Raw genomic sequence first — 13539 nt, 5'->3', positions numbered from 1 at the left:
GGGGTTGTTATAAATGTGTATGGGTAGGGTTTTGTGGCCTGCCTTGTGCAGGAGGTCAGACTAGATGATCATATTGGTCCCTTCTGACCTATGAGTCTATGAGTGAATAAACGAAGACTCGGCACACCACTTCTGAAAGGTTGTGACCTCTGTGCTAAACATTTGGTATTTACTCACAATATGTGGTTTTAAAATCACCCACTGAGAACTGGGGGGGAGATAGCTCAGTGGTTTGAGCACTGGCCTGCTAAACCCAGGGTTGAGAGTTCAATCCTTGAGGGGGCCTTTAGGGAACTGGGATAAAAATCTGGGGATTTGTCCTGCTTTGAACAGAGGGTTGGACTAGATGACCTCCTGAGGTCCCTTCCAACCCTCATATTCTATGAGTGCGCTTGCTCATATTTACTAAGAGTACATACCAATGGGAGAGATTACTAAAGCCAATTTGCTGTAAATGCACTCTCCACAGTGGCTCCCTAAACTTACCTATTATATTATTTATATATATATTTATCACCTACATTCAGAGGTAATTTTAACAGGCATGTAATATTTTGAACACCAAATTTATTTCATGTACTGGACAGTGCTCACAGAGTAAGGACCTGTCTTCAAATTAACTGTATAAACAGGATGGGGAAGGCAACATTAAATCATTGTAGTTTAAATCCAAACCAAAAAAAAAAAAAACCAGTATATGCACACACATATTCCCTAAAAAAAGAGTTTATATCATACTAGTCTTGCCTGTGTGGACAGAAAAATGTATTATAGCCATGTTTAACCCAAGTAGATACCTAGGCTAAAAAACTCACTAACATGGTTAGATGACTAGTGTACACAGGGGAAAACCAAAGCATGTTATAACAGTTCAGGTACCACCACGTAAAGAGTTCTGAAACATAAGTTAAGCGAAAAACTTCATCACTGAAATTTCAAACCCTACTAAAGAAGCTGATCTCCTTGCTGGTGAAATATTTTCATTTAAGTGAGATCACTGTTTAAATTAATGTAAACATACTAATCTTGCAGAGGGCAGAATGCTCAAATTGTCTATTCAGGATCTTGCACTAGAAGTGATTCAACATACCCCATATCGAGTACAGAGCATTCTTTGGCTAGGGACAATGGATGGAAGACAAGAGGTACTGTTTTACATTGTTGATGCCCTGTCTTTTGGATAAAAGATTAAGCCCAGGATATTTCTGCCCGACTGTTTTAATGACTGCAGAGAAGGAAGATAAAGATTGTCTGAAAAAGGGATAACTCAGTCATCCTTAATTTCTCTCTTAGCGCTTACATACTGCAAATCAAGCAGGATCAGAGGAGAACGGGGAAGACATTCAGGAACACTTCTCAAAATATGGGGCAAAATGAGTTCTGTTTCTTTAAGTTTGAAGAACTAATCATACACCTCATAATACAAAGAAGTTATTTTTCTTACTTCATAGAAAACTTCCTCCCAAGATTATCACCTCCTTTACTTAAACAGGATTCAAAAGCAGAAAGATTGCTATTAGTATGTTTGCATATAGAGGCAAAGTTAGATACACTAATATTAACTGTAATACTCAAAAGACAACTAATTGTACCAGTTTAAATTAGAAGCCAGCAAGTGATCTTTCAGTGGAAGACATCACTTTCTAATTTAACTATACTGAAATGCCAGAAAGACGCGTACTAGCCCAATGGGTCACAACACAGGTATACCATGGGATTCTGGGTCAATAGCAATCCTAGGACTCTGATGGGGCTGATAAAGACTGGAATCCTCCTGCAAATCAATTTAAAGGTAGCATGGCCCCAGGCATAGACACTGTGCTGAGAGTAAGCCACCTTGGGTGAACTTGGCACAAGTCACTTCTCCTCTGACTCTGTTTTCCTGATAGTAAAATGGGGATGATGCCTACCTAGCTTTTGGAAGCACTTTGAGAAGTACAAAGTGTGCCAAGTGCTGTCACTACACAAGGAGTCACAGAGAGCGACAACTGTTAGGTAGTGATTTACATGATTATTAGAAATTCAAGAGACCCAACATTAGTGCATAACTGACCATAAACTTGAGCTTTGTGTTAGACTTAACGGTCAGAACTGTTTCTGTACAAACAGCTTTCCCATAATAAAGAGATGCATTTTTATTCAAATATTCTTTGGTGCTGACTCACACGTCACCTTGGTCAAAAAGCTTTACACTTCTGTGTCTCAGTTTGCTCACCTGTAAAATGATGTACATAACTCTCAAGATGCTTTATTGCTTAGAAAGTGATTTGAAAGGATCTGGAAAACACTTAGTGACAAGTATTAAAACATAAAACTGATACAACCCAGTTGTAAATTCTAAATTCAAATTAACAAGAATTACCACATATTAACCAAATTCTATTAAGTTATACTGCAAACAAGAGTTATTTGCACCAGTTTATAAGGAAGCAGGCTTAAGTCTTCAAGAGTAACTAGTAATATTGTGTGTACAACTTGAAACTGCGAAGGGTTTTGATTTTCAAAGATCAGATATGCAGTACTTGTGAACATCAGGCCTCCTTTCAGGTACTTCAAGCTGGGAACCCCATATTCAAAATCAGTAGTTGGCTTTGAAAGTGCAGGCCAGTGTTATGAGAACACCTTATCTGTAGTTGTTCTCAGAAAGCAAAAAAGTTTTAACCGACCTTCACTCCTGAAATGAGGACACTCTTTTATAGATAAGGCCAGAAGGGACGACTGATCATATAGGCTAGCCTCCTGCGTAACACAGGCCACAGAACTTCCCTGAATCAATTCCCATTGATGATCCAGCCCTCACTTTTGCCCCTTCTTTATTAACCCTTTGGAAAGACACCAGCTGAAAAACAGCTTAAATAAAAAGGGATCTTAGTGTTTTCCTGCAATTCAATATCCTCAGGTCAACAGGAGACCCAGAACTTTTAAGGTGGGGAACACTCGTTTAAGGGTGCCATATCAACATTTATGGATTAGTTTCACAACCTATGTCTGTCCTTTACCACTTCAGAAAATAGAAAATAGCAAGAGCTGGAAATGGATAAGCCAGAGAGATGAAGAGCAACACTACTTCCAAAAATGGGGATCCATTGCAAATATGGAGAAAGTACTCTTACTCGTGAGAGAAATTCATGTAGGCATTCCTATTTCTAGCAGATAATTCACAGAAAGTGAATAAAAATACAAAATCCCTCTGAATTCTGTATTGCTTGAGGCCAGAACTTGTGTGCGTAAAAAGCAGTGCCTATAAGAGGCATTATTTGTAACTCTAAAAAGTGTAGGATCTCATAGCATAGAAAAAGATCTCGCAATAAAGTGGAAGAGTTTAACACCAAATAAGCAGTACGCAACTATAGCAGACATCCAAGAAGCCACACAATCTTTACATTTCATTCTAAATTGTCTTTTAAAAAAATTCAGTGTGGTTTAGTTTGGACACAACAGGTTCTCAGACAGATCCAGCTGCAGGATCAAGGACTGAATTTACAACAGGCTGTACCAACCCTATTTTTCATTACACTCCAGTTGTTTACAATATTATTTTCTTCCTCATTGACTAGTTTCCTCTGTTAGTTTCAACCTTACTTTGGAGTAAAAACAAAACAGTTGGAATTAGACTGACACATTCAGCTTGAACAGAAGCCCCACATTTGGTTACACGTTTATTCTACAAGTGTGGAGAAAGGATGACAAGTACAAACTTTCAGATTAAATTGTGTATGTGAGAGATCCATTCACATGTACAAATCCAATGTCTCATTTGCTTAAGGAGCTAGCTATTCAGACCATACAGGATTTTTTTAAAAAAAACACTTTAAGACGTTATAACTTGCATAACAGCATTCAAAGATCTCATTAGTCGAATGGAACAGAAACATCTCCCCATTTCAAGTCAGACCTGCCTCTTCACTAGGAAATAGTAGCCTCCACAGAATGATTAAGTTTTGCTCAATTAAATACCATTTTTAAAAAGCCAGTTCTATTTGATTCACAACTAAATAAAAATTTTTGACACTGGATTTAAACAATTCTGTAAATGTACCTGGGATCAGTAACTATAGGAAAGGTTATCCCTGGTACATTTACAGAAATGTTGGCTATGTACATGCTCTAGGGTCTGAACACTAGTGAAAAGGCTTTGATTCTTCATTCTATACTATTCAGCTTCTGGAATATAAATGTGAGCTACAGGATTCATAATAATTTCCTCAGTTATAGCTATGTTTCACACCAAAATTTACAAAGACTGATTTTACTTGTCATACTGACACACACTATTGTGTTATGTGAAACATTCTGCCACATGCATTCATTAACAGCTCAATGAGGAACAAGACAAGCATATGCAAGACTAAGTCTGCCAGGCACCTATCATCTAGAGATTTATATCCCAGCCTCCCTCTTTTTCCTGACAGCTGCTAGTGGGCAAGTATCAGGAGCTCTCTCCTGGATCCTTTTGGTGGATGTTCTCCTCCCCACTTGAAAATCTTCCATATCTATTTTGAGGCAGAAGTAGAGGACTAAAACCCACGAGGAAGGCACACACAGGCATGTGCATGGGGTATGCCGGGTGTAGTAAGTAGAGGTCCTAAGATATAAACCTTGGTATCAGAGGCCCGGTATGAGGCCTGAGGCCTGAACTAAAGTAATGGTCAAGACTTTGCAAGCAAAGTGAAGCTGTGAGCCAGAGGCAGCCCTGCTCACAGAATCTGGCAAGGAAAGGGCTGATGCTGCAGAAAGAGACATACCTAAAAGGTACTGGACACCAGATATCAGAACATTCACATACTTGTACACTCCACACAGATAACAAGGAACAGGCAGACCCATCCCAATGACAGGGACAAAAGGGTAATATGATGGATAGGAGTTGGTTTGTTCAAACCAACATGTACAAAGTGAGAGGCGGCACCTTACTACGTAGAGGGGTTGCACCCCAATACGTCAGGAGTGATGTGTAACTTGTTTGTACCTGTGTATAAGAATGCATCCCGGGGGCGGTGTCTTTGTCCAGCCGCGGGGGCAGTGGAAAGTCCCGCCACTGACTGAGCCGAGTCCATTGTCAAGAGGCACTTTCTCGTAGCATGCCCTGAGTAAAAATCTACAAGGAACTACTATTGTGTCCATATGGCAATAAACCTGGTCAACGTGCCTTCATACCTTACTAGACTCTGTGGTCATCGGGGGTTCTCTTCGGGTCTGCTGTGTCAGCTATCTGCAGAGCTGGGGCAGCACACAGAGGGAACACATGCATGCAGCCGAGTGATATCAACATTGAACAGAGCAGAGCACCATACCGATAGCATCCGACAACACCGGGTGTGCCTAGGCACACCCTAACAAAGGGGTGGGAAAATGGCCCCACTCTCCTGGCACAGCAAGCCGCAGGGTCTACGCTCCCGGAGTGCAGCAAGCCACCAGCCCCTCCCCCGCAGCCATGCAGCAGCACCCGCAGCACTCTGGGGGCCAGAGTTCCGCGGGGAGGCAGACATGCTCCCCGCTCATCCAGAGCCATGCCACCACGTGTGCAGCATTCTGACGGGCGGGGCTGCACACTCCCGCAGGGCTGTGTTTGGCTCTGCGCAGAGCAGAACATGCTGCTAGGAGCCTCATGGTAAGGAGTCCAGGGCAGGCTGGATAAGGGGTGGGGGCAGTCAGGAGACAGGGAGCAGGGTGGGTTGGATAGGTGGGAGGGCCTCTGGAGGGGCAGTCAGGGAGCAGGGGGGTTGAAGGGGCATGGTAAGTTGTCAGGGGGTAGCGTCCTAGGGGGCAGTCAGAGGACAAGGAGCAGAGACTCAGACGGGGGTGGAGTCCTGGGGGGCAGTTAGGGGGCAGGAAGTAGGAGGAGTGGATGGGGGCAGGGCGGGACTAGGGCATGGCTCCCTGGGTGCACACCCTAATGATATATGCTGCACACGCCTATGAAGGCACAGGAGAAACCACTCCCAAATGCACAGCACAAGTCCTGCTTCTATGCAACCAGCTGTTTAGAAGGGAAGAGCTGCGATTTATCAAGCTGCTGTTTCTGGACACATTTTAGGGGCTCTTTCCCATAATCCAGTAGGTAGCTGAAAAACGTAAAGTTCAACCCCCTCTAGCTGCTTAAAGAGCATGAATTCCTGCCTCCCCACACACACCTGCAGCAGTCAGATCTGTTTGAAAGAAGGGACTATGAAGCAGGATCTGCTAGTCTACTCCTCCAGCAGTTTGTTTTGGGGTCGTTGTCCTACATAACTCCAGTATCTTCCTTTACTGCTCATTGCTTTACCAAGCAGCATCTTAACTAACTTGATATTTTCAGTTTTACTGCTGCCCACATGGTACTGAATACAAGCACTGAACCTGGTAAGTCTTGTGCTCTACTGCTTGTTGGAGCAGGAACAGACCTTAGACTCCACAGAAGCACTACAGCTGATGTAGACACTCAATACCTCAGTAAACAAGGTCTTGTTTTCGTCTCGGAGAAAGGTTTTTCAAGCCCTGGGTGTGCTAAACCAAATCCAGGTCCCCACCTCACCCCCCCCCACCCTCCTATTAAACTTCAGAAACAAAACCTATCTGGACACAGACAAAGACAAAAAACAATCAGTAACCTTTTTGTAACCATTGTTCTTCAAAATGTGTTGCACATATCCATTCCAATGTAGGTGCGTGAGTGCCCCGAGCACAGGTGACAGACATTTCTCCTAGCGGTATCTGTTGGGTCGGCTCTAGCGACCTCTGGTGTCATATGCTCACAGTACCAGTATAAAGGGGCCTCGCCAACCTTACCCTCCCTCACTTTCTTCTGATCGACCGACTCCAAAGAGGGGACAGAAGGTGCATTTTGGAAAAATGTGAAACATCAACAACAGCTACAGAAAGGTTAGTAACAGTTTTTCTTTGAGTGCTTGCACATGTCCCTTCCAATGCAGGTGACTTACAAGCAGCTACCTCAGAGGTGAGTTTGGAGATCAAGGGCAAACTGACTGGAATACAGCCCAGCCAAAATAGTCTCTGGCCTGTTGGGTAATGGCGTATAGCATGGTGAACATATGAACCAACAAACAGGTTGTCACCCTGCAGATGTCCTGAATTGGAACCTGTGCTAAAAAAAGCTGTGGAAGAAGCTTGAGACATTGTAGAGCCACTAGGTTAGCCAGGGTGAGGTGTTCAGATGTAATATGTCTTGATACATGAAGTGATCCACAATGAGTTTCTCTGTGGTAAAGTGGTGAGATCTTTCATTCTTTCTGCATCGCCAGGAACAACTGAGTGGATCTATAGAATGGTTTGGTCCTTTGTATGTAGAAGACCAGGGCACTGAAGTCGTAACACTCCAGCAGGTCTGGTGGTTTGCTATATGAAGTTGCAGGCCCCCTGAAGAGTAAGCCTTGCACCCAAGGAGGTCCAGCTTCTTAGGGTCCTTCGTCTGAGGCACAGAGCTTGTCCCTCAGTGGCAGTCTTGCACATTGGCCACTGCAACCACCAATGAACCCAGAGGAAAAGAGGTATAGAGAAACTTATATCCCTTGGCCAGAATAAAGTATTTATGAGCCGAATGTTTTGCTGTTGATGAAAGGGAGGCAGGGGTTTGCCATAGCGCCTTAATAGGGAACACAATGGCATTGTGTAGAAGCAAAGCAACTCTGGACAGGACCACTGACCATAGAATATCCATGAGGCCATGTCACCTCCTTAACCACCTCTGCTTGGACCCCTAGGTTTGAGACTATCCATTTCAGTAGGTCTTGGTATGCCTTGTGGCCATCTAGGAGGTGGGGAGACCCAGATGCCACTGTGGCTTCATCAAGAGAGTTTGAAGAGGAAGCTAAACCCAGAAGGGGAGCCTGAATCGGTGTCCACAGGAGCCTCAGGGGCTTCCTCTTGGGGTCTGGTGCTATGGTCGGTACCAAAGTCTGGTTCCAGGGTGTCTCTACACGGTACTAGGGATACTGTAGCCTCCAGGACGACTGAATAAGATCACGATGAAGGGGTCCCTTGCGGTGGACAAAACCCCACGGGTTCCAAAAAGGCAACTGCATGGTGGCTGAGCCCCATGGGTATGGTGGCCAGGCACCCAGAGGTCCTGATGAACTCAGTGCCGTGATGGACTGGGAACAGCAAGGTCGGTCACTTTGGTTGGGGGGGAATACTAATCTTCCTCCGAGAGGACGAAGAGGTGCATTGCGGAGATCACAGCGGTGCCGTGCCAGTGGGTGCTGGAGAAGGCTGCCTGGGGGACTTTGAGGCTGTCAACAAGGATTTCCTCTTGGACAGCAGATGCACTGACTGTCTAGGTCAGGGGTCCCCAACGTCCTGGCCGGCGGTGGAGCACCAGCCGAAATGCCGCCAAATTTCTGCGGCATTTCGGCGGCGACGCCTCTTGATGACGTCACTTGTCAGCAGTCACAGTCCTTCGTCTGGCGCCCGCCAGACGAAAAGGTTGAGGGACCATTGGTCTGGGTACTGGCATCAACTCCCTGCTGTTTGGGGGTACTGACGGTGCCAAGCCTGACTGTCCGAGGAGCCTGGTACCAGCAGGATCAAAAGATCCCTGGCAGCCGCAAATGCTTCAGGGATCGACGGGACCACAAATTGGCCAGTACAGTGGTATTGAGTGGGCATCATAGGATGCTGTGGAACCAGGGCTGTGGGCACCTGGTGACGTGGTACCAAGGATGAAGAGCAGTCCGGCATGGGTCTCGCTCTCCCCGTCTTTGTCCTTTGGCACCGGAAACCAGCTCCTCTCCTGGTACTTCTTTGGCACTGGTGAAGACGATCAGTGCCGAGGGACCTGTGTTGATGGACGAGCACTTTGCACTGAGGCTGAAGCTACGGGTCTGAGGCAGTCTGAAGGCTGCCTCCATAAGGAGGACCTTCAAATGAGAAGTGTGGTTCTTCTAGCTCCAGCGCTTGAATTCTTTACAAATTTGGCAGCAGTCCTTCCTACGAGTTTCCCCTAAACACCTGAGACAGCACGGGTGAGGACTGTTCAAAGGCATAGACTTGCTGCATGAAGGCAAGTCTCAGCACCGGGACAAAGGACAAGTCTGCTATCTACGGATGGAGGCGTCCAAACTATGTAAACCTACCTTAACTACTAAAAACTATGAGAACTATTTACATTAAAGATTAGAAAACCATTAAAGAAGAAAATTGCCAGCAACCATCACAGGCTGTAAGAAGGAACTGAAGGAGAGCAAGGTCGGCAGAGCCCCTTATATCGGTGCTATGAGCATGCAACACCAGAGCATGTTAGAGCCAATCCAACAGATACCGCTGAGGACAAAATTTCCGGCAACTGGGCTCGGTGTGCACACACATTTACATTGAAATGGATATGTGCAAGCACTCAAAGAAAGTGGTCAGATTTTAATGCCATGAGAGGCAACGATGATCTGCTCAGAATTCTGCACAAAGGAGGACAGAGAGTTTCACCAAGTGATTCCTGCATCAAGCCCGTAACTTCTTGTAAAGCTATAGCCCACTTTAGAAAACCATCCATCAATCCCAATCTCAGACTTTAAGGTCAGAAGGCACCATTATGATCTTCTAGTCTAAAATGTGCTAATGTTACCCATTATTCTGAATGGGAGTGAAAAAAACACACACACACAAAACACACACACTGAAGTTCAGTTTCCTTACTTCTTATTGACCTCATCAAGTTCTGCTCTTAGCTTTCCTATTTCAATCTGCAGTTTTGCCCTCTCTCTTGCCGTCTCATCCAGAACTCTTCGGGCATCAGCCAGTTCAGATTCATAGAGGGTCTTGACTCCACTCACCTAAGATAAGGAAAGAAATAGATACAGTGATTATCCTGAAGACTGAATTTCAAAGAGAAAAGTAAAAAATTTAAGAGAGTCCTGTGGCACCTGGAAGACTAACAGATGTATTTGAGCATAAGCTTTCGTGGGTGAATACCCACTTCGTCAGTCGCATGTGAATACCAAAAACTGTAGTTGGCTGCAGGTGGGACCCAAGATACTATGCCTGCACTAACAGACCCTGTGATCAGTCACAAACTGTCACATCGCATCCTCAAATTACTAAATGAGAGGGAGAAGCCAGCTCCCATGGCAATATACCCAATCCCCTGCAAATAGAGAGATGCAGAATTCTCCCAGTGGAAAGACCTACCATGCCAAGGCAGTGGAGTCGGCCACTTGGGAAACAATCCCATCAATGAAATCTCTATTTAGTGACTAATGGGTTTCTTGATTCTTGTTTTAAGACGAGAAAGATACACCATGCTACTCTGAAGAGAAAGCATGGACCTACTGTTTAGAAGTGACCCATTCTTTTAATTAAGGATTTATTTAAAGAACAAAAATAGAGAAACGAACACCCACAGGTTTACCGCATCCAAGTCTAAGAACCAAACTGAAGTGGGTTAAGCCCTAGGATCCGATACCATCAAGTACTTTTTACGTAGAATATTACTGTTTTATAGGGTTACTTGAGGTAATATCATCCCTTAGATATAAGCCACAACTGATTTTGGATTGGGGAAATTAAGATTTGGTATCTTAATCCAGTTTCACATCTTTAAATTTAGAATCCAACAATTAGTCTGGCCAACAGTTTATTTCCAGTTCTTATGTCCACATTGGTACTGAGCTTAAATAATTCCTCTCCCTCCCTGACATTTATCCCTCTGATATATTTAGAGAGAGCAATCATATCTCCCCTCAGCCTTCTTTTGGTTAGGCTAAACAAGCCGAGCTCTTGAGTCTCCTTGCATAAGACAGGTTTTCCATTCCTCGGATCATCCTAGTAGCCCTTCGCTGTACCTGTTCCAGTTTGAATTAATCTTTCTTAAACATGGGAGACCAGAACTGAACACAGTATTCCAGATGAGGTCTCACCAGTGCTTTGCATAATGGTACTAACACCTCCTTATCTCTACTGGAAATACCTCACCTGATGCATCCCAAGACCACATTGGCTTTTTTCACGGACATATTACATTGGTGGCTCATAGTTATCCTGTGATCAACCAATACTCTGAGGTCCTTCTCCTCCGTTGTTGCTAACGACTGATGCGTCCCCAACGTATATCTAAAATTCTTCTTATTAATCCCTAAATGCATGACCTTGCACTTTTCACTATTAAATTTCATCCTATTACTATTACTCTAGTTTACAAGATCATCCAGATCTTCCTGTAGAAAATCCAAGTCCTTCTCTGTATTGGCAATATCTCCCAGCTTTGTGTCACCCGCAAATTTTATTAACACATTCCCACTTTTTGTGCCCAGGTCTGTAATAAAAAGATTAAATATGATTGGTCCCAAAACCAGTTCCTGAGGCACTCCACTAGTAACCTCCCTCTAGCCTGACGGTTCACCTTTCAGTATGACTCCTTGTAGTCTCCCCTTTAAACCAGTTTCTTATCCACCTTTCAATTTTCATACTGATCCTCATCTTTTCCAATTTAACTAATAATTCCCCATGTGGAACCACATCAAATGCCTTATTGAAATCAAGGTAAATTAGATAAATTGCATTTCCTTTGTCTAAAAAAATCTGTTACCTTCACAAAGAATGAGATCAGGTTGGCTTGGCACAACCTACCTTTTGTAAAACCATGTGTATTTTGTCCCAATTACCACTGACCTCAGTGTCCTTAACTTTCTCCTTCAAAGTTTTTTCCAAGACCTTGCATACTACAGATGTCAAACTAACAGGCCTGTAGTTACCGGAGCACTTTTTCCCCTTTCGTAAAAATAGGAACTATGTTAGCAATTCTCCAGTCATATGGTACAACCAGAGTTTACAGATTCATTAAAAATTCTTGCTAATGGGCTTCAAATTCATGTGCCAGTTCCTTTAATATTCTTGGATGAAGATTATCTGGGCCCTCCGATTTAGTCCCCTTAAACTGTTAGAATTTGGCTTTTATCTCAGATGTGGCAATGTACCTCCATATCCTCATTCCCATTGTCATCCTGCCATTATCCCTAAGCTCCTCATTAACGAGGAAGACAAAGTATTTTTTAGACATTGGGCCATGCCTAGATTATCCTTAACCTCCACTCCATCCCCACTTTTGTTTTCGTATTTATATGGCTATAGAATTTTACTATTGTTCAATTCCCTTTGCAAGGTTCAACTCTACATAGCTTTTAGCCTTTCTCACTTTATCCCTACATGTTCTGACCTCAATAAGGTAGCCTTCCTTATTGTTCCCTCCCATCGCAGGGGCAGGGGAGGATAGCTCAGTGGTTTGACCATTGGCCTGACAAACCCAGGGTTGTGAGTTCAATCCTTGAGGGGGACATTTAGGGATCTGGGGCAAAAATTGGGGATTAGTCCTGCTTTGAGCAGAGGGTTGGACTAGATGACCTCCTGAGGACCCTTCTGACCCTGATACTTTATTTGATTCCACTTCTTATAGGCTGCTTTTTCTTAATCACCCCTCTGAGATGCTTCCTCATCCAGCTTGGTCTACAACTCTTGCCTAAGAATTTTTTCCCCCCTTCCTGGGATGCAGGCTTCTGATAGTTTCTGCAACTTTGATGAAGTAATTCCAAGCCTCCTCCGCCTTTAGAGCCACAAGTTCTTCAGTCCAATCCACTTTAACTGAATTTTTTTTTAAAGTTAGCCCTTTTGAAATCAAAAACCCTAGTTACAGATCTATTTTTGTTTATCCTTCCATTTAGTTTGAAATGAGTTAGCTCACGATCACTCGAACCACGGTTGTCCCCTACAACCATTACTTCTATGAGGTCCTCACTACCCACCAAAACCAAATCTAAAATGGCATCCCCTCTTGTTCGTTCAGCAACTACCTGGTGAAGGAATCCATCAGCTATCACATCCAGGAAAATCTGAACCCTATTATTACTATTAGCACTTGTCCTCCAATCTATATCTGGGAAGTTAAAGTCTCCCATTATCACACAATTCCCATTAGTATTTACTTCATTAGAAACATTAGAGAGAGATCTCTATCCTTTTCCAAATCAGATCCCGGTGGTCTATAGCACACCCCAAGCACTATCCCAGGGGAGGCTCTAAGTAGCTTTCTTCCCCAATGTGATTTTTGCTCATCGTTTTACAGTCTACCTCATCATTGATATACAATGCTACTCCACCGCCTTTGCCTTTATTTCTGTCTTTCCTAAACAGCACATACCCTTCAATACCTGTACTTCAGTCATGACTACTATTCCACCATCTGTTATCCCCATAATATCTGGTTACACTTCCTGCACCAGTAGCTCTAGTTCCTCCATTTTGTTACCTAGGCTCCTCCCATTGGTGTACAAACATCTTAATTTTTTGCTGTTTGGCTTCGCTCACAGTCTTCACTCAATTAGGAACAGACATTCGACGATGAGTATCACCTATTAGATTGATATTTACAGTACCCTTCCTCCTTATGTCCATTTTCCTACCCACGGCTGAATCCTCTCTTACTTCGTTTTCTTCCATTTCAATGTTAAAATCCGGCAGGGAGATTACCTAGACATCTCCCAACCAGCTCCCCCAAATTCCTAGTTTAAAGCTCTCTTAATCAGTTGTGTCAGCCTCCATCCTAGAAGTCTATTTCCC

General features: G+C 43.8%; 1 protein-coding gene across 3 annotated transcripts in view; it reads right to left on the bottom strand.

The window, feature by feature from the left end:
* LMNB2 (lamin B2) overlaps positions 1 to 13539 on the bottom strand; it is an 89663-nt gene that overhangs the window by 54144 nt on the left and 21980 nt on the right. For 2 of the 3 annotated variants that reach the window (XR_012656790.1, XM_075070810.1), the window contains exon 2: positions 9628 to 9764. Coding sequence is in view for 1 of the 3 variants with exons in the window: in XM_075070810.1 (XP_074926911.1) it covers positions 9628 to 9764 (137 nt within the window). In the remaining 2 variants the exon portion in view is untranslated. Of the gene's footprint in view, positions 1 to 4969; positions 5145 to 9627; positions 9765 to 13539 lie in introns of those variants that run through there. The other variant, XR_012656791.1, reaches the window with a different exon arrangement.

This window comes from Chelonoidis abingdonii, chromosome 11 (genome assembly GCF_003597395.2).
Source record: "Chelonoidis abingdonii isolate Lonesome George chromosome 11, CheloAbing_2.0, whole genome shotgun sequence".
Lineage (NCBI taxonomy): Eukaryota > Metazoa > Chordata > Testudines > Testudinidae > Chelonoidis > Chelonoidis abingdonii.
The sequence above is the reverse complement of the archived record's forward strand: the minus strand, read 5'-3'. Positions and strand labels throughout refer to the sequence as shown.